This window comes from Nerophis ophidion, linkage group LG09, assembly GCF_033978795.1.
Source record: "Nerophis ophidion isolate RoL-2023_Sa linkage group LG09, RoL_Noph_v1.0, whole genome shotgun sequence".
In the NCBI taxonomy this organism is placed as follows: domain Eukaryota; kingdom Metazoa; phylum Chordata; class Actinopteri; order Syngnathiformes; family Syngnathidae; genus Nerophis; species Nerophis ophidion.
This window is the reverse complement of record NC_084619.1, coordinates 560545-583239: the sequence shown is the minus strand read 5'-3', so window position 1 is coordinate 583239 and position 22695 is coordinate 560545. Positions and strand designations below refer to the sequence as shown.

Here is a 22695-nt window from a genome sequence, read left to right as displayed (position 1 = left end):
AGCGTCTTGGCGGCACAAGAGGAAAATGGGAGGATTTTTCTTCCTCTCCCTCATCTCAAAGGATGTCCTTGTGTCGCTTCCACAGTAGATGGAGTTTATTTTTTTTTACCCCCAAAGCTTCCCAAAGCTCTGTGTTTAATCACATTAGGGGTTTTCAGCCCGGTTATAGTTGCAGGGCTCAGGTTTTGCAAAGCCAAGCTATGCATTTCAGATTTGACCAACAATTTCCACACCCACCACGTTAAAAGTGTGTCATCAAAACCCATTGTAAATATTATATGACCGATTGTAAACACCGTTGTGGTGAAGAAGGAGCTGAGCCGGAAGGCAAATTCCCATACTCACCTATGGTCATGAGCTTTGGGTCATGACCGAAAGGACAAGATCACGGGTACAAGCGGCCGAAATTAGTTTCCTCCGCCGTGTGGCGGGGCTCTCCTTTAGAGATAGGGTGAGAAGCTCTGCCATCCGGGAGAAGCTCAAAGTAAAGCCGTTGCTCCTCCACATCGAGAGGAGCCAGATGAGGTGGTTCGGGCATCTGGTCAGGTGTTTAGGGCACGTCTAACTGGTAGGAGGCCACGGGGAAGACCCAGGACACGTTGGGGAAGACTATGTCTCCCGGCTGGCCTGGGAACGCCTCGGGATCCCCCGGGAAGAGCTAGACGAAGTGGCTGGGGAGAGGGGAAGTCTGGGCTTCCCTGCTTAGGCTGCTGCCCCCGCAACCCGACCTCGGATAAGCGGAAGAAGATTGATGGATGGATGGAAATTGTAAACACAGGCTGGATTTCAAAGTGTTGTCAAACTGCTTACATCCGGAAAGTATTCACAGCGCTTGACTTTTTCTACATTTTATGTGACAGCCTTATTTCAAAACGCAATTACTTTATTTGAGTCCTCACAATTCTATACACAATAACTGATAATGACAATGGGGAAACATTTTTTTGTGTTGCAAATTTAAATAAAACATTTTATGTGAGTCCCATCATGATAGAGGTCTCCAGCAACTTTTGTTTCTATACGTGAAACTGGTTGGAGGGGCAATTTTTTTCAATTTTTAAAGGTGGCACTTGAGAGCCAATATTAAAATGTAATCTTCAAGATCCCCCCCAAAAATTACATTTTGCGTCATACATGACGCATTTGCAAAATTTGTGGACTTTTCGTGTATGGTAAGGCCATCCAAACTGGTGGAAGAATAGTGATAATAATAAACAGCAACAGCTCGGGCCCTAACTAAAAAGAATCACCCGTATATAAGCATTCACACCCTTTGCTCAAGACTTTGTTGATGCACCTTTGGCAGCAGTTACAGCCTCAAGTCTTTTTGAATACATCCTGCGACATACGAGATGAAAAGTAACGCTTCTCCTCCAACCTGATGGAGCTTGCAAGGTGCCGCAAAGAGTAAAGGGCCAAACGGCCCGAAGATCAGTGTCAAGCTTGTGGCAACGTATTTAATAAACTTGCCAAAGGTGCGTCAACAAAGTATTGAGCCAATTCTGTGAATACTTAAGTACATGTGATTTTTTTTTAATTTTTCCATTTGTAATAAGTTTGCAAAATCTTACAAAAACAAAACCCCAAAAAACTTTTCACATTGTTGTTAAGGGTATTGTCTGTAGATTTTTGAGAACAACAATGAATGTATTCCATTTTGGAATAAGACTGTAACAACAAAATGTGGAAAAAGTGAAACACTGTGAATACTTCCTGGATGCACTGTACTGGACATTTTTTTAAACTATACTTTTATGACTTTTTTTTTTTTACTAAAAACTAAAACACGTGAAAACTTAATAGCATTGCAAAGATGATCTAGTAAGCCGGTGTGCTGAGGAATAGTGAGCAGAATTCATTTAGCCCGTCTATCTTCATGTATATGCAAACTATACACCAGGGGTCACCAACCTTTTTGAAACCAAGAGCTACTTCTTGGGTACTGATTAATACGAAGGGCTACCAGTTTGATACACACTTGAATAAATTGCCAGAAATAACCAATTTGCTCAATTTACCTTTAATAAATAAATCTATAGATATAAAAAAAAATGGGTATTTCTGTCTGTCATTCCGTCGTACATTTTTTTTCCTTTTACGGAAGGTTTTTTGTAGAGAATAATGTATGAAAAAAACACTTAATTGAACGGTTTGAAAGAGGAGAAAACACGAAAAAAATGAAAATAAAATTTTGAAACAGTTTATCTTCAATTTCGACTCTTTAAAATTCAAAATTCAACCGAAAAAAAATGAATACAAAAACCAGCTAATTTGAATCTTTTTAAAAAAAATTTAAAAAATAATTTATGGAACATCATTAGTAATTTTTCCAGATTAAGATAAATTTTACAATTTTGATGATGTTTTAAATAGGTTAAAATCCAACAAATTGGATTTTAACAATATATAACAAATTGGTCCAAGCAATATTTCTAACAAAGACAAAATCTTCTAGATTTTCCAGAACAAAAATTTTAAAAGAAATTCAAAAGACTTTGAAAGAAGATTTAAATTTGATTCTACAGATTTTCTCGATTTGCCAGAATCATTTTTTTGAATTTTAATCGTAATAGGTTTGAAGAAATATTTCACAAATATTCTTAGTCGAAAAAACAGGAGCTAAAATGAAGAATTAAATTAAAATGTATTTATTATTCTTTACAATAAAAAAAAATAATTGAACATTGATTTAAGTTGTCAGGAAAGAAAAGGAAGGAATTTATAAGGTAAAAAGGTATATGTGTTTGAAAATCCAAAAATCATTTTTAAGGTTGTATTTTTTTTCTAAAATTGTCTTTCTGAAAGTTATAAGAAGCAAAGTACAAAAATAAATGCATTTATTTAAACAAGTGAAGACCAAGTCTTTAAAACATTTTCTAGGATTTTCAAATTCTATTTGAGTTTTGTCTCTCTTAGAATTAAAAATGTCGAGCAAAGCGAGACCAGCTTGCTAGTAAATTAATAAAATTAAAAAAAATAGAGGAAGCTCACTGGTCAGTGCTGCTGTTTGAGCTATTTTTAGAACAGGCCAGCGGGCTACTCATCTGGTCCTTACGGGCTACCTGGTGCCCGCGGGCACCGCGTTGGTGACCCCTGCTATACCTTATGTTGATTATCAGAATGTCCACCATAATAGGTAGATAGTATATCAAATAATATTAGATGCAAAAATAATGATTCAGCACATTTAGCATTTTTTAGGTTTTTTTAATCCTGAAACTGTTTTTGCGGCAGCTCTTTTGCGTTTCTGTTTAGCACGTGGAAATGGGCCCTGTTACACACAAATGGCCGTGAGAAAGAAGGCGACCACACTACAAAAACAGATATCCATCCATCCATCCATTTTCTACCGCTTATTCCCTTTTGGGGTCGCGGGGGGCGCTGGCGCCTATCTCAGCTACAATCGGGCGGAAGGCGGGGTACAGATAATGTAGACATAATTCAGTGTGTGTGTGTGTGTGTGTGTGTGTGTCAACATATTTGGATAGTTGTAACATGCATTTTCTTGTGAATGGATTATTCCAGAGCACCATTACATTTGGTGTCGGTGCTGTGCCAAGCACACCTTCGGACCTGAGCACACCTTCCATCCATCATCTTCCGCTTATCCGAGGTCGGGTCGCGGGGGCAACAGCCTAAGCAGGGAAACCCAGACTTCCCTCCCCCCAGCCACTTCGTCTAGCTCTTCCCGGGGGATCCCGAGGCGTTCCCAGGCCAGCCGGGAGACATAGTCTTCCCAACGTGTCCTGGGTCTTCCCCGTGGCCTCCTACCGGTTGGACGTGCCCTAAACACCTCCCTAGGGAGGCGTTCGGGTGGCATCCTGACCAGATGCCCGAACCACCTCATCTGGCTCCTCTCGATGTGAAGGAGCAGCAGCTTTACTTTGAGTTCCTCCCGGATGGCAGAGCTTCTCACCCTATCTCTAAGGGAGAGCCCCGCCACCCGGCGGAGGAAACTCATTTCGGCCGCTTGTACCCGTGATCTTATCCTTTCGGTCATGACCCAAAGCTCATGACCATAGGTGAGGATGGGAACGTAGATCGACCGGTAAATTGAGAGCTTTGCCTTCCGGCTCAGCTCCTTCTTCACCACAACGGATCGGTACAACGTCCGCATTACTGAAGACGCCGCACCGATCCGCCTGTCGATCTCACGATCCACTCTTCCCTCACTTGTGAACAAGACTCCTAGGTACTTGAACTCCTCCACTTGGGGCAGGGTCTCCTCCCCAACCTATTTTTAACACACCTCTGGTGTGCTCAAAATAGGTTCTGTGGTCTAGATCAATTTTTTTCAACCTTTTTTGAGCCGAGGTACATTTTTTTCATTCAAAATATCCAGACGCACACCACCAGCAAAAATCATTAAAAAATGAAACTCAGTTGACGGTAAAAAGTCGTTGTCACAATTGTTGGATATGACTTTAAAACATAACCAAGCTCTTGTCTCAAAAGTAGGTGTACTGTCACCACCTGTCACATCACACCCTGACTTATTTGGGGGCGGCGTGGTGAAGTTGGGAGAGTGGCCGTGCCAGAAATCTGAGGGTTACTGGTTCAATCCCCACCTTCTACCATCCTAGTCACGTCTGTTGTGTCCTTGGGCAAGATACTTCACCTTTGCTCCTTATGAGTCTGTGTAAATGTTGCAATCAGCTCCTTCAATATGAAGCATCACAGTTATTAGTAAAAAAATGTGTATAATTATCACACAATGCATGATTTTAAACGTATTAATCATAAAGCATTGTCTTTCTTTACTCTTCTAAGAACGCACTTCTTTTCCCACATTTTCTGCTCCATTGAATACAAGTAAAACGTATATAAGTTCTACCGCATTACACTGTGTACTGTGGTACCACACTATGATATAAAATATTATCAATAATACATTCTTTGACAGAAAAAAATGATTAATAAAACATCTTAACAGTAGAAGCATCAGCCGATCGCTGAAGAAGCAGATGTGCTATCTCAGAAAAACAGGCCTCCTTTGACTGGATAAGAGATCTGCATTAGAAGCACTTTCATACTAAAGCAAAGACAGGATTTTGCAGCTTAGTACAGATGGGCGACTGATTTTGTCGTTTTTCTGATGTTAAAAAGCAGAAAATGCCAGCTCATATCAAACCGGTTAAACATTAAGCTCTATTTGACATTTCACTAAAAACATAACAGGATTAAAAAAACAGCATGTGCGGCTTAATCATCACAATTTTGCGCGTAACTTGGAGTGCTTTTAGGCAACCACATTAATTCAAGTATCATATTTCCCCATGCCTGTTTCACACATGTTGATATTGTCGCGTGTGGGTCGCATGGTGATGCGGGGTTTTTTCTCCCAGGGATGCAAAGGACAATCTGGACAGGACTTGCAGGTGAGGACTTGATTTAATGGTAAAAATAACAATACTGGTACAAAAACTAAAGACAAACCGACTGGATGAGGTGCCGAGCGCACCAGAAGCTAAGGCTAACACTTAGCACATAATGTGATACTTAGCTGGGGCTAGAAGACAAGAATAAACTTACGTGGCAGTCGCGTGATGCAAAAACAAAGAAGCCAGACCGACTAACTGGCAAAGGCAGGCTTAAATAATAATGTCAGTGATGACAAACAGGTGTGCGTCAGGAACACAAGCGGCTGGTGAAAGTAATAAGTTGCTATGGCAACAAACTCAGAGGTGCATAAACGAACTAAACGGAGTCGAACACTAACAAAAAACACAAGTGACCCGAAAAACCCAAACAGAATACGCGGATCATAACAAATACATTTGCATACAAACAAGACCGTGTTGACAAACAGATGGTTATTATCTGAACATTTATGAATCCATCATCAATTCTTAGCTCAATAGTGCCAAGTTTAAAATGTAGCTTATGTGCACGCTTCTCAGCCCACAATAAAGCCCTTCAGTCATGATTGTGATGCTTAAAGAGCCACGATGATGCTGTCTGTCATTTAACTACTTGACTGCCTGACATAGTTAATTAGTCACAAATAGTCTAAGATGAATTGCATGAGGACCCGACGAAAACAACGATCCCATGATAATTTATTCACATAAGGGGGTAATGACTATAAACCGCGTGCATAAAGTATGTGCATATGTGCTGGTTATGAATAAAACATAATCGGGAACATATAGGATTCATTACGCATTCAATATTGTGACATTAATGATCAATTATTCATTGTGTAGTTTGACACAATTACAGTAACAAACATATTGTTTAAATGCGACCCCAAGCAAAACATTATTTGTGAAAAGGCTGTGTTAGGTTAAATTGTGCAAAAACAAGTTGGATACATAAATGTTGTAAAACAATTAACAAACAACCATACGCAAGTGTAATAAAAACAAAAAACAATTTGTTCATAAATATCAGTGGTATGTCGTTAGGGCCAGCAAGGCCTTCTCTGCTGGACTAACATAAATCATGATTATAGATTAATAAAAGTTCATTTTAATCTACTTGCCATAAAGTATTCATCATATTCTCTTCATGTGTTATTAGGCTCCAGTGTTGCTTATTTTTTCGTTAGAGCTAATATCCAATCAGAATTCAGCTAGCTTGTTGCCAGCGCTGTATGAATTCTGCCGAATAGACAGTGGGTAGACAGTTGCGGTAGCCAATGAGATCACGAGTTGTTGACAGTAGCCTATCTAGGTAGCCTTACGCTAAACGAGACTGTGATTGGATTTTCACTTGTCACTCCCAAGTGAGAATCCAATCGCAAGTTGTAATTTGCGAAAAGCATGAAGGGGCTATACCCGGCCAACAGAGAAATAATCGGTTCTCCCTTTTTTAACTCACAAAGAAAAAGTTCAAATATTTTTTTTATTTATTTTTCCGCATTTAATATGTTCTTTACAATTATTTTAATTTTGACAGTGCCACAAAAGGTATGTTTTAAATGCTGATGCTAGTTTATTGATTTTTAAATGTGCCAACATAGAGACTGTTTTGTACACTGTAGAGGTGGTTCAATGTCCAGTCGTCCACAAGTGTTTCTGTACAGTATTTCTCCAGCTGTGGTCATGTGGTGACATAAATTGTAGTCTTTTGACGGGAGTAAGTAGGAAATCACTGAAGGCCTCGCTGGGAAACGCACAGCCCGCCACTGATAAATATGTTTGCAAAATTCCTATATATTTTTTTATCAGTCCAATTGGAATACATACAGAAAGAATAGTAAATAGTAGGGCTGCGAATCTTTGAGTGTCCCACGATTCGATTCAATATCGATTCTTTGGGGTCGCGATTCGATAATATATCTATTTTTTCGATTCAACGCGATTCTCGATTCAAAAGCGATATTTTTCCCATTCAAAACGATTCTGTATTCATTCAATACATAGGATTTCAGCAGGATCTACCCCAGTCTGCTGACATGCCAGCAAAGTAGTAGATTTAAAAAAAAAAAAAAGCTTTTATAATTGTAAAGGTCAATGTTTTATCAACTGATTGCAATAATGTAAATTTGTTTTAACTATTAAACGAACCAAAAATATGACTTATTTTATTTTTGTGAAAACATTGGACACATTGTGTTGTCAAGCTTATGAAATGCGATGCAAGTGTAAGCCGCTGTGACACTATTGTTCTTTTTTTTATTTTTATAAATGTCTAATGATAATGTCAATGAGGCATTTTTAATCACTGCTATGCTGAAATTATAACTAATATTGATACTGTTGTTGATAATATTTTGTTTCACTACTTTTGGTTTGTTCTGTGTCGTGTTTGTGTCTCCTCAATTGCTCAGTTTATTGCAGTTCTGAGTGTTGCTGGGTCAGGTTTGGTTTTGGAATTGGATTGCATTGTTATGGTAGTGCGGTTGGATGGATTAAAAAAAAATCGATTTAAAAAAATAAAAGACAATCGATTCTGAATCGTATTTGAATCGATTTTTTCCCACACCCCTACTAAATAGGATTTTTTAAAATATAAAATATCACGTTTGTCTATAAAAGGAACTTCATTTCTTTTTTTTAGGTCAAACATAGCTTCAAAAATGAATTTACAAATATTTTTATTTAACATTTTCAACATTGTACTGTATTACATTTTCCATTTACATCTAGAAAGTCCAAAAAGTTTCTAGAAATCCTTCACCTCTTTGCAACCTTATTCATAAATGGAATCGTTTCAGCCGACCTGAGCAGCGGGGCTATAAAGGTTGAGGCAAGGTGAGATTTGTGGCAGAGAGATATAGAGGAAGAATATTGTGTTCATAAATTATGAAAAAGCACAGATACATGAGAACCACCGGCTTCCTTGTACTTTCCTCGGAAGTTTTAAATCAATAGCACCCTCGATGGGTGCCATTATGGACACAGTATCACTTTTAGGAGACAGCCTGACAGTTTGACAGCGTGCATCAATCAACGGCCTCTGGAGAAATTGACACAATATCCACACAGGGTGCATCTTTCCAGGGCAAAATCTGTCCCCGCTGAGCTGGGTTGTTGTGTTCCATCAGTAGGATGCTTGCTTTAGAATAGTGAGAGGCGTTACAAGTGAACCAGTCGCACAAAGCCTTGCATAAAAAAAACATCTTACTGCATTGTGGAAGTACGCTGAAGGAAAATTGTTTAATGTAGCAGAAAACAACAACAGCACCAAAGTGAGATATGGGAGAAGAAACGGTTCAGGACAAACTCATCTCCCCTAGTCTCTGTGCGCCCAACCTCCTTTCCAACCTCCAATTACAAAGAGAAGAAAACGCTGCACTTTTTCACTCGTCAGAAATACGCGGGCCCGACATCAGAAGTCAATTTGGTTTGGTAATGAGACTGTGCTTGTGCATATCCCCGTGCAGACAGCCCAATCTTCCCTTGCCAGCACACATGGGGGCTTCTGCTTAGCGGGGAGCTTCTGAGTGGCTGCACTGGTGAAAGTGTTGCCTTTTTGTGTTGGAATGGAGCTTGGAGATCACTTTCAGTTTGAAAAGGACCTTTCTTAACATCTAAGGACAAGAAGAATGTGTTCAGGTTTTTGACTTTGACTCTTATTTGAATGAAGTAAACCAGTGTTTTTCAACCAACCTTTTTTGAGCCAAGGCACATTGTTTGAGTAGGCACACCACGAGCAGAAATCATTAAAAAATGAATTGTTGGATATGACTTATAACCAACCGTTGATTGATTTAAACTTTTATTAGTAAATTGCACAGTACAATACATATTCCGTGCAAATGACCACTAAATGGTAAGTTTTTCAACTTGTTTAAGTCAGGGTCCACATTAATCAATTAATGCATCAATATAGCTCTTGTCTTAAAGTTGTCATGATCCAAGACTTGGATCATGTCATGTTCTGTTTGTATATCTCGTTTTGCTATTTGAATCCCTTGGTTCCCGGTGGCACTTCCTGTTTTGTTTCTGTTTCCTCATGATGCATTTGTGTCACCTGCCTTCCGTCTGATCACACGCACCTGCTTTTGATTAGTTGTCTCCTTTTATAAGCCCGCTTTCATTTGCCATTTGTTTTCGGACTCTTATTTGCTCCCATGCAACAGATGACGTCGCTCTTCCCGCATTGTGGTATTTACTTTTGTATACTTGTTAGCTTCGGCGCTATTCCTGCCTTGTGTATGTCCCTAGCTTCCATGCTATCGCTTTCAGTTTTGTTTTGTTCTATAGTGCCTTTGTGCAATTTCCTTGGTTCTTAGTTTGTTTTAAAGTGTTCATAGTGTTAACAAATCATTATCCTTACCTTCACGCTGTGTTTAATCCCCGCTGCACCCACGAGAGAACGCAAAACATCACCACGATGCCACCCAAGCGTCACAAAAGTAGGTGTACTGTCACCACCTGTCACATCACGCCGTGACTTATTTTGAGTTTTTTGCTGGTTTCCTGTGTGTAGTGTTTTAGTTCTTGTCTTGCGCTCCTATTTTGGTTGCTTTTCCTGTTTTGTTGGTGTTTTCCTGCACCAGTTTCATGTCTTCCTTAAACGCTATTCGCCGCATCTACTTTGTTTTAGCAATCAAGACTATTAAAGTAGTTGCTATCCTTCTTTGTGGGGACATTGTTGCTTTTCATGTCATGTTCGGATGTACTTTGTGGATGCCGTCTTTGCTCCACAATAAGTCTTTGCTGTCGTCCAGCATTTTGTTTTCGTTTACTTTGTAGCCAGTTCAGTTTTAGTTTTTCTCTGCATAGCCATTCCTACGCTTCAATGCCTTTTGTTAGGGGCACTCACCTTGTGTTTATTTTTTTTTTTAAGCATTAGATACCTTTTTACTTGCATGCTGTGGTCTGCATATTGTGATCACGACAAACCATCATCGTCTCATACAACGTGTTCCCGACATCTATAAAGCAATTAGCTACCGTCTGCCACCTACTGATATGGAAGAGTATTACATGGTTACTCTGCCAAGCTCTAGACAGCACGGACACTCAACAACGGCACATTATTTGCAGACTGTAATTACTGGTTTGCAAAAAAACCAAATTTGAGTTACAAGCATTCCCTCTATTAGTTGGCACGGCAAAAGCCACACTGAACCACGTAAGATCCGCCCCAAACATCCGGTCTTACTCGCTAGCATTAGTTTATAGCTAGAGATGGACACAACTGTGTTTTTCCAACCACGGAAAAGAAGGAAGTGAGTGTGAAGGACAGTTTTTTTATTTAAAAAAATCAATAATCAAAATCACGAGTGAATGAGTCACCAACTTGGCAAAGCAAATTAAGCGTGTCCTAGCTTGGTTGGTAACACTAAATTGTCCCCAGTGTGTGAGTTGTCTGTCTAACTGTGTTGGCCCTGCGATGAGGTGGCGATTTGTCCAGGGTGTTCCCCGCCTTCCGCCCAAATGCAGCTGAGAGGCTCCAGCGGTAGAAATGGATGGCTGGACCACTACTCTACAGCAAACTGAATCAGCGTAAGGACCACCAAGAAAGCTAACCTTTTTATTTTCATGGACATTTATCCATGAAAATATGGAGAAGCTGCTGATGGTGGCTTTTGACAAAAAATAGATTGAAGGACATGACGTTGAAGTTCACTTTCTAAGCTAAATACTGTACATTATTGTTATACTACTTCAAAAAACGACACACATGTTAGTCGTACATTGTATTCTATTGTTTTATATAATATTGCTGACACAAAAGCTTGTTTTTCTTTTTAAAAGCCATGTTACCATCTAAAATTGTGCTTTTTGGGAGCTTGGAAAGGACCAATTAAATTGATTTGAATGCATTTCAGTTGGATATGTAGATTTGAGATACAAGTGTTTTGAGTTAAGAGCTCTGTCACTCTACCAATAAGGCTTGTACATTGAAAATGTATTTGCCAATTGGCAAGATTTTAAATTATCATATTTCTAGAAATGTCCCTAGTTTTAAGACCTTTTTACTTATTTTTAGTCATTGACTAGTCTTAGTGTCAGCAGGAATCATTATTGTTTCTATTTTAGTTTTGAAATGTTTAAATTGAGAAAACAAATAACATATTTAGTTTTCTCCCACATAGAATATTTTGTTTTAAGATACTGCCACATTAAGAATGTTTAATTTAGGAATTCCAAGTTGAATAGTAATAGTTTTCAGAATAAAATACTTATTTATACCTTAAAAGTCCTGCTATTTTCTAGTTATACAAATCTTAATTTCAAATTTCTTATCTGTCCGTGCAGCTAGTTAATGTCACTAGTTTTTAGTGTTTTTTCTTCAAATCTAGTCTTTTATCCTATATTTTAACAGCTCTTTTTTGCAGTGTAAGTTGAGTTTCTACTGTAGTTACTTCCAAAAAGGATTACCAAAAAATGGTACAATTTGAAGTGAACGTTTTTTGTTTGGGGAAATAATCCTGAAAAGTCAAACAACACTTGCAAGTTTGAGCTGCCTTCGTGCGTGAAGTTTTGCTTTTTCTTTGGGATTTTGAGTTGCTCCTGACTTACAAAAAACAACCACAAATCTCAAGATTAGCATTCGAGCTATAAATACAAAATGCCACTGTCTCGTGTCTTTTTTTTTTTTTTCCACTTTCGGCTTGTCCCTGTCAGGGTTCGCCACAGCGAGTTGATGGCATCAATTGTTTTGGCTCATTTCGCTCGGCTTCCACTTGACTTCTTGCTTGGAATACGCTTATTTGCACCCCGTGGAATTCAGTTCCAGGCGACAGCAAGCGGATGTAACTTCACGTGCAATACTACACTGCAAATAGAGCTAAGATAAAAAGATTACATTTTAGGAGGAAAAAATACTAACATCCAGTGAAATTAATAGCTGCATGGACAGATCATTTTACTTGATGAAAAATCCTTTATTAAGATTGGGATATATAAAAACTAGCAGGATTTATCCATCCATCCATCCATCCATCCATCATCTTCCGCTTATCCGAGGTCGGGTCGCGGGGGCAACAGCCTAAGCAGGGAAACCCAGACTTCCCTCTCCCCAGCCACTTCGTCTAGCTCTTCCCGGGGGATCCCGAGGCGTTCCCAGGCCAGCCGGGAGACATAGTCTTCCCAACGTGTCCTGGGTCTTCCCCGTGGCCTCCTAACGGTTGGATGTGCCCTAAACACCTCCCTAGGGAGGCGTTCGGGTGGCATCCTGACCAGATGCCCGAACCACCTCATCTGGCTCCTCTCGATGTGAAGGAGCAGCGGCTTTACTTTGAGTTCCTCCCGGATGGCAGAGCTTCTCACCCTATCTCTAAGGGAGAGACCCGCCACACGGCGGAGGAAACTCATTTCGGCCGCTTGTACCCGTGATCTTATCCTTTCGGTCATGACCCAAAGCTCATGACCATAGGTGAGGATGGGAACGTAGATCGACCGGTAAATTGAGAGCTTTGCCTTCCGGCTCAGCTCCTTCTTCACCACAACGGATCGGTACAACGTCTGCATTACTGAAGACGCCGCACCGATACGCCTGTCGATCTCACGATCCACTCTTCCCTCACTCGTGAACAAGACTCCTAGGTACTTGAACTCCTCCACTTGGGGCAGGGTCTCCTCCCCAACCCGGAGATGGCACTCCACCCTTTTCCGTGCGAGAACCATGGACTCGGACTTGGAGGTGCTGATTCTCATTCCGGTCGCTTCACACTCGGCTGCGAACCGATCCAGCGAGAGCTGAAGATCCCGGTCAGATGAAGCCATCAGGACCACATCATCTGCAAAAAGCAGAGACCTAATCCTGCGGTTACCAAACCGGAACCCCTCAACGCCTTGACTGCGCCTAGAAATTCTGTCCATAAAAGTTATGAACAGAATCGGTGACAAAGGACAGCCTTGGCGGAGTCCAACCCTCACTGGAAATGTGTTCGACTTACTGCCGGCAATGCGGACCAAGCTCTGGCACTGGTGTATATAAAAACTAGCAGGATTTATTTAGTATTTTATTCTGAAAACATGCATTATTCAATTTGCAATTCCTAAATCAAGCATCACTTAGATGTTGCAGAATCTGTAAACACAATTTTCAATGTTGGGAAAAATCTACATATCTTATCTGAATAATTTGTTTCTCGATTGTAATGTTTTTAAACTAAATTAAATACATATGTTTTTGAAACTAGGGACATTTCTAAAAGTTAAATTTTAAATCTTAGCAGGTAGCAAATATTTAATCAGCATGGAAGATGAGAAATCTCTGTCATAGAAACCTAAAATCTGGGGAAATCACTGCACGTAACAATGAATGCCCGTGACCTTGGATCCCTCAGGCGGCACTGCATCAAAAAGCAACATCAGTGTGTAAAGAATATCACCGCATAGACTCAGGAACACTTCAGAAAACCACTGTCAATAACTACAGTTTGTCACTACATCTGTAAGTGCAAGTTAAAACTCTATTATGAAAAGCGAAAGCCATTTATCAACAACACCCAGAAACGCCGCCGGCTTCGCTGGGCCTGTACTCACCTAAGATGGACTGATGCGACGTGTAAAAGTGTTCTGTGGTCTGACGAGTCCACATTTAAAAAAATGTTGTATGAATATTACCAAACACGTTAACGCTATGCATTTTGGGCCCTATTTTACTATCTTGCGCTTTTTTGACACGCGTATTCTCTCATTTATATTGTGCAAGTGAGGCAAAAGTGCTTAATTTTGCCGTGGTGCCTTTTTCTTGGTTGTGTGGAAATTGTGGAGCACGAAAAGAGAAAGATAAATGTGTATTTGAAAAAGAGGTATCAATCCAGGTAGTGCTTGTCACGGGAACCTTTGTTTCCATGGTGATGTAGTGTATATGCATGCTGCAACAGCTTCTTCTTCCAGGCTAGTTGTGAGTAATAATCCAAAGACTTGTTATTATAACCACTTTGATGTTTACAAGTTCTGTTTAGTAAAAATGTTTGTGAAGCTGTGATGCGTCAGAGGGGCTTAGCAGCTGTTCATTTCTACGATTGCTTGCACAAGGGAGCGTGACAGTTTGATATTAACTGTCAAAAAAATCTATTAACTCAATTGATGGGCTCTACGTTGTATACTGTAAGTATTTTCTACGGATGTCAAATGATTGTTTTTATTCAGAATAATCACAACCTTAAACTGTGATTAATCATGATTAATCACAAGTTATTGTTTGCTAGCATGAATCTAATTTAATTAAGACATATATCAATATTTGGATACAAATGCAATTATGCAGTCAGAATGTCACAGAGAAATCTTTTTTTAAACTGCAAATGCGAGTCATTGATTTGCTCAAAACTCGCTTCCTTCCTTTGTGAAGGCGAATGTCTAAAAAGAACCAATTATGTTATTACCTTTAACAACAACGAGGACACAATTCACTTAAAGGCCTACTGAAATTAGATTTTCCTATTTAAACGTGAATAGCAGGTCCATTCTATGTGTCATACTTGATCATTCCGCGATTTTGCCATATTTTTGCTGAAATAATTTAGTAGAGAACATCGACGATAAAGTTCGCAACTTTTGGTCGCTGATAGAAAAGCCCTGCCTTTACCGGAAGTATGTGCACGTGACGTCACGAGTTGCAGGGCTCCATACATATTCACATTGTTTTTAATGGGAGCCACCAGCAGTAAGAGCAATTCGGACCGAGAAAGCGACAATTTCCCCATTAATTTGAGCGAGGATGAAAGATTTGTGAATTAGGATATTGATAGTGAAGGACTAGGAAAAAAGAAAAGAAAAAAAAAAGCGGCGGCTCCGGGCGGCGGCAATGTGAGCGTTTCAGATGTAATTAGACACATTTACTAGGATAATTCTGGAAGATCCCTTATCTGCTTATTGTTTTAATAGTGTTTTAATGAGATTTTAAAGATTGTAAAGACATACGTCGAGGTCGGATGGCTGCGGTGATCACCCAGTGTCTCAGAGAGAAGCCGAGGAGCCAAGCTCACAGCTGCTTTTTAAACAGCTGCTGCAGGACGACGAATAATCCAATGATTTCTCCGGTAAGATATATATCACAATTTCCCCATCCAAAAACATGCTGGTTGACGTAGAGAAAACATGTTCGCTTGACCGCTCTGTGTTAAAGCTTCACAACAAACAAACACCGGCTGTGTCTCGGTGCTAAAGACAGCTGCAATCCACCGCTCTCCACCAACAGCATTGTTCTTTATTGTCTCCATTATTAAATGAACAAATTGCAAAAGATTCAGCAACACAGATGTCCAAAATACTGTGTAATTATGCCATTAAAGCAGACAACTTTTAGCCGTAACTGGTGCTAAGCTAATATTTCCTGACAGTCAGTGATGTCACGCGTACGTGTCATCATTCCGCGACGTTCTCAACAAGAAACTCGCGGGAAATTTAAAATTGCAATTTAGTAAACTAAAAAGGCCGTATTGGCATGTGTTGCAATGTTAATATTTCATCATTGATATATAAACTATCAGACTGCGTGGTCGGTAGTAGTGGGTTTCAGTAGGCCTTTAATCTGGATCGGCCCCAAAATAATAAGTTCTTCCTTGGCTCACCATCCACAAAGTTTTTTTGGGGAAACCGCTTAAGTAGTTCAGTGGATGTAATTATACTTTACTTTATGAAAGAAGTCTCTTGAATTAATTGGCTGCGTGCCCTAATTTTACCAAACCACGTCCCAGTTTGCTCTACCTCTACAAGTAAAGAAAGACATTAACTGGGGCTTAAACCAAGTCTGATTTACACACGCTTGAAGAGCAATTACTATTAGCTCTACTTTTTTTTACTTTGAGCAAAGAGGATTGGACTCACGTAGTCGTCGTATGATTCATGAGTGCCTGCTAACAGCGAGGGTCGGTAACCTCCACTTGCCGCCGCCGCCCTGGCTCTGGGGGCTTGGGCCTCCCTCTTTAAAACAGACGCTGTGAGCTTGCTGTGTGTGGCAGTCGCCGTCCCCCGAGGTGTTCGCGCGCTTCTTCCCGCGCTCCTGCGGGCCCTGCGAAGAGTAAGCAGAAGAACACAAGGTTGATTTGCCTTGGGAATCCTACTCTGCAAGTTCTGTGCACGTCCTGGGCAGATGCCGGTGAATTCTGTTAATCCGTCTTACTGCGGCGCGTGTGTAGGAAGCCTCGGTCGGTGGGCGTCTCACCGCAAAGTATGCCTGAATCAAACCTTAAATGGGCATAACCTCAAATGGCACTGAGGTGTTGTAAAAGTGTCATTTTGTGCGTCTCCTTGACTCACATGCCTGTGAGAGACACCATTTCAACAAGAGCATCCCACCTCTGCCGTTAACAAAGAATTATAGCCCAAAGTGAGGTTACAATAAATAGTCTTGACTTATTTATAGTTTTTTCTTCTCCAAGACTGTATTATTTGCATTTTGGTAACAGTTCGAGATGCCAGCTCAGTAGAAGCATATAAGTCTCACCTTAAAACTCATTTGTATACTCAAGCCTTTAAATAGACTCCCTTTTTAGACCAGTTGATCTGCCGTTTCTTTTCTTTTTCTTCTATGTCCCACTCTCCCATGTGGAGGGGGTCCGGTCCGATCCGGTGGCCATGTACTGCTTGCCTGTGTATCGGCTGGGGACATCTCTGCGCTGCTGATCCGCCTCCGCTTGGGATAGTTTCCTGCTGGCTCCGCTGTGAACGGGACTCTCGCTGCTGTGTTGGATCCGCTTTGGACTGGACTCTCGCGACTGTGTTGGATCCATTATGGATTGAACTTTCACAGTATCATGTTAGACCCGCTCGACATCCATTGCTTTCCTCCTCTCCAAGGTTCTCATTATCATCATTGTCACCGACGTCCCACTGGGTCATTATTGTCACCGATGTCCCACTGGGTGTGAGTTTTCCTTGCCCTTATGTGGGCTTACCGAGGATGTCGTAGTGGTTTGTGCAGCCCTTTGAGACACTAGTGATTTAGGGCTATATAAGTAAACATTGATTGATTGATTGATTGATTTTGTGTGTGAATGGACGGGCAGTTACTGGACTAAATGGACCGACAAATGCTACACTATGTGTACGTGCACAGTTCAATCAATCAATCAATCAATCAATCAATCAATCAATGTTTACTTATATAGCCCTAAATCACTAGTGTCTCAAAGGGCTGCACAAACCACAACACAAACCACTACGACATCCTCGGTAGGCCCACATAAGGGCAAGGAAAACTCACACCCAGTGGGACGTCGGTGACAATGATGACCCATTTGGTGACATGTTGTGTCAATGAAGTGAATGTTAATAAGAGAAAGATGTCAACATTGTGTTTGTTTGTGAATTAACAGAATGGATGTTTATTCTGTGTGTGTGTGTGTATGAATTAAAAACCCAGTGAAATTGGCACGTCGTGTAAATCGTAAATAAAAACAGAATACATCATCAATCATTTTTAACCTATATTCAATAGACTGCAAAGACAAGATACATAACGTTCGAACTGGAAGATTTTATTTTTTTGCAAATATTAGCTCATTTAAAATTTGATGCCTGCAACATGTTTCAAAAAAGAGGGCACAAGTGGCAAAAACGACTCAGAAATTTGAGGAATGCTCATCAAACACTTATTTTTAATCCCACAGGTGAACAGGCTAATTGGGAACAGGTGGTGCCATGATTGGGTATAAAAGCAGCTTCTATGAAAAGCTCAGTCATTCACAAACAAGAATGGGGCAAGAGTAACAGCTTTGTGAACAAATGCGTGAGCAAATCGTCCAACAGTTTAAGAACAACAGTTCTCAATGAGCTATTGCAAGGAATTTAGGAGTTTCACCACCTAAGGTCTGTAATATCATCAAAAGGTCCAGAGAATCTGGAGAAATCACTGCACGTAACAATGAATCCCCGTGACCTTGGATCTCTCAGGCGGTACTGCATTAAAAAGGGCATCCTGTGTAAAGGATATCACCACATGTGCTCAGAAACACTTCACAAGTTATAACTATGCAAAGCGAAACCTATTAATCAACAACACCCAGAAACGCCGCCGGCTTCGCTGGGCCCGAGCTCATATAAGATTGACTGATGCAAAGTCCACATTTTAAACAGTTTTGTATGTATATTACCAAACCCATGTTAATGTTATGCAATATGAGCCCTATTTTACTATTTTGCGTTATTTAGACACGCGTATTCTCTTCATTAATATTGTGCAAGTGAGGCAAAAGTGCTTAATTTTAACGTGATGTCTTTTTCTTGGTTTAATGGAAATTGTGGAGCATGAATAGAGAAAGATAGCTATAGATTTGAAAAAGAGGTCTCAATCCAGGTAGTGCTTGTTACGGGAACCTGTGTCGTCATGGAGATGTAGTGTGTGTATGCATGCTGCAACAGCTTCTTCTTCCTGGCTGCTGGTGAATAATAATTTGTAGAGAAAACTTTGTTTCACTTGGTATTATAACCACCCTGATGTTAAAACTTCTGTTTAGTACAAATGTTTGTGAAGCCGTGACACGTCAGAGGGGCTTGACAGCTGTTCGTTTCTATGTGTGCTTGCACAAGGGAGCGTGACAGTTTTATATTAACTGTCAAAAAGATCTATTAACTCAATTGATAGGCTCTACATTGTATACTGTACGTATTTTCTAGGGATGTCAAGTGATTGATGTTTTTAATCAGATTAATCATGTGTGACAATCATCGGTACTTTAATTTAACACTCCTAAACTGTGATTAATCATGATCAATCACAAGTTATTTGCTTGAGTGAATCAAATTTGATAAAAAAAAATACACCAATATTTGAATACAAATGCAATTATGTAGTCAGAATGTCATACAGGAACATTTTTTAAACTGCAACTGCAAATCATTGATTTGCTTAAAACTTGGTGACGTTAAGTACAATAAGAATTAGGTGCACATTTTGAAAGTCTTTGAATTTATACAGCAAACAAGTTAAAGATGCACAGTAAATTAATAATGTAGTATACACACTAGGGGTGTCAAAAAAGTGATTTTCAAATGAATAGCGATTAGGGGTGTGGGAAAAAATCGATTCGAATTCGAATCGCGATTCTCACGTTGTGCAATTCAGAATCGATTCTCATTTTTAAGAAAGAGATTTTTAATTTTTTTATTTTTTTCATTAATCAATCCAACAAAACAATACACAGCAATACCATAACAATGCAATCCAATTCCAAAACCAAACCTGACCCAGCAACACTCAGAACTGCAATAAACCGAGCAATTTAGAGGAGACACAAACACGACACAGAACAAACCAAAAGTAGTGAAACAAAGATGAATATTGTCAACAACAGTATCAATATTAGTTATAATTTCAGCATAGCAGTGATAAAAAATCCCTCATTGACATTATAATTAGACATTTATAAAAAAAAAGAAAATAAAAGAATGGTGTTACAGTGGCTTACACTTGCATCGCATCTCATAAGCTTGTCAATACACTGTCCAATGTTTTCACATAGACAAAATAAGTCATATTTTTGGTTCATTTAATAGTTAAAACAAATTTACATTATTGCAATCAGTTGATAAAACATTGCCCTTTACAATTACAAAAGTTTTTTTTTTTTTTTTGAATCTACTACTCTGTTTGCATGTCAGCAGACTCGGGTAGATCCTGCTGAAATCTTATGTATTGAATGAATAGAGAATCCTTTTGAATCGGGAAAAAAAATCGGTTTTGGATCGAGAATCGTGTTGAATTGGAAAAAAAAAAAATCGATTTTGAATCGAATCGTGGGACAGCCATACATTCAAAGCCCTAATAGCGATAACGATTCCTAATCAATTAAAAATATATATTTTTCATTTATTGTTTTTTTCAAGCCACTCAGGTAAATCACATCGTTGATGTAGATACCAATATCTGTTGTGAATATTTACTTTAGATAAGAGAAGTTTGGGATACATTTTTCGTTGGCTTATTTGTATTTCCTTCCATTTTCTATCGCTTGTCCCTTTTTGGGGTCGCTGGGGGAGCTGGAGCCTAACTCAGCTGCATTCGGCCTGAAAGCGGGATACACCCTGGACAAGACGCCATTTCATCACAGGACCAACACAGATAGACAACACATTCACACACTAGGGCCAATTTAGTGTTGCCAATCAACCTATCCCCAGGTGCATGTCTTTAGAAGTGGGAGGAAACCGGATTACCCGAAAAAAACTGAAGATATTTATGTATGTTTTAACCCAAAAATGTTTTCAAATGTATGATAATATAATATCTGTTGCATTATTACATAGATACAGTTTAAAAGATATATAACTGCATTCAATACATGTCTTTTTTTCTCTCAAAATAGAAAAAGAAAGAACAATAAAGTACTTCATTGATGCATGTTATTTCTAAGCCTTCACGGGCCATTCAAAATGATGTGGCGGGCCAAATCTGGCCACCGGGAATGAATTTGACACCATCATTAGTATCCAGCGAGAAAGTATATTTTTGACGTGACTGATGTAAACAGAGGTCACAAAATAGGAAGTGGCCACAGCAGGGGTGTCCAAAGTGCGGCCCGGGGGCCATTTGCAGCCCGCAGCTAATTGTTTAGTGGCCCGCCACACATTCTGGAAATGCCCATCCATCCATCCATCTTCTTCCGCTTATCCGAGGTCGGGTCGCGGGGGCAGTAGCCTAAGCAGGGAAGCCCAGACTTCCCTCTCCCCAGCCACTTCGTCTAGCTCTTCCCGGGGGATCCCGAGGCGTTCCCAGGCCAGCCGGGAGACATAGTCTTCCCAACGTGTCCTGGGTCTTCCCCGTGGCCTCCTACCGGTTGGACGTGCCCTAAACACCTCCCTCGGGAGGCGTTCGGGTGGCATCCTAACCAGATGCCCGAACCACCTCATCTGGCTCCTCTCGATGTGGAGGAGCAGCGGCTTTACTTTGAGTTCCTCCCGGATGACAGAGCTTCTCACCCTATCTCTAAGGGAGAGCCCCGCCACACGGCGGAGGAAACTCATTTCGGCCGCTTGTACCCGTGATCTTATCCTTTCGGTCATGACCCAAAGCTCATGACCATAGGTGAGGATGGGAACGTAGATCGACCGGTAAATTGAGAGCTTTGCCTTCCGGCTCAGCTCCTTCTTCACCACAACAGATCGGTACAACGTCCGCATTACTGAAGACGCCGCACCGATCCGCCTGTCGATCTCACGATCCACTCTTCCCCCACTCGTGAACAAGACTCCTAGGTACTTGAACTCCTCCATAAAAACACAAAAAAAAAGTAGAATGAGGTGAAATCTAACGGGGAAAAGTTGCAATATTGACACAAAGCTGCCATGCAGGCTGTTTTTTTTTTTTTTTTTTTCTTTATTTTGCTCTTATTGCCAATGCTAAAAAAAAAAAAAAAGTTAAGATTTTTTTTTTTTTTTAATAATGAATTATTGACCTATTTAAGGCTCCGATTACTTCAAATGTTTCACTTTATAATGTTTTATGTGGACATTGTTTTGTGCATATACTGTGTGGTTGCCAAATAAAAACAGTGTTTCCTTTGACAAAAGAGCATAAAACCAACAAAATAACAGTTCAAACGTAAAATCGACAGATATATCTGAAGTTGATCTCATAACTTAAGTGTTGAAAGTAAAACAAATAATAATAAAAATGTATCACTTTATAAGTGGGGGACCTTTTGGATCCCAAAGATATTTAGTGGGATTTTATTTATTTTTTCACTGTGATTACTCAGAAATAATAATATATTTAAATCGATGGTGTCCTGCATTATTGATCTTTTTAGGGCTCCAATTACTTCAGATCAAACATTGCTCGGCATAGCTCGGTTGGTAGAGTGGCCGTGCCAGCAACCTGAGGGTTGCAGGTTTGATTCCCGCTTGTGCCATCCTAGTTACTGCCGTTGTGTCCTTGGGCAAGACACTTTACCCACCTGCTCCCAGTGCCACCCACACTGGTTTAAGTGTAACTTAGATATTGGGTGTCACTATGTAAAGCGCTTTGAGTCACTTGAGAAAAGCGCTATATAAATATAATTCACTTCACTTCACTCTCTGAATGTTTTGGGCATATTTCAGTTTTACTATAAAAACAAAGTTGTCTTTGATTGAAAAGGCATAAAACCTTTTAAAATTTTTTTTTTTTTACTTTATATCAACCTGAAGTTGATATAGAGATTCACTGTAAGCGTTACATAAAAAAAATTTAAATAATAATTTGACTTATTTTTAACATGTTAATGACAGGGACCCTTTATGGTCCCTGGGAGTCCTAAAGGTAAAAAAAAAAAAAAAAAAAGACCCCATATATTTTGTTTTAGTTTGAAAATGAAAAATGTCAAAACGGCCGCCGCATGGTTTAATTATTCCGTGTGTG

At 39.9% G+C, this 22695-nt stretch overlaps 1 protein-coding gene across 1 annotated transcript in view; it reads right to left on the bottom strand.

Moving 5' to 3' along the window:
• The window catches only part of LOC133559757 (KH domain-containing, RNA-binding, signal transduction-associated protein 2-like), a 97837-nt gene that overhangs the window by 15542 nt on the left and 59600 nt on the right, over positions 1 to 22695 (bottom strand). The window contains exon 5 of the mRNA XM_061911827.1: positions 16185 to 16368. Coding sequence (XP_061767811.1) covers positions 16185 to 16368 — 184 coding nt within the window. The remainder of the gene's footprint in view (positions 1 to 16184; positions 16369 to 22695) is intronic.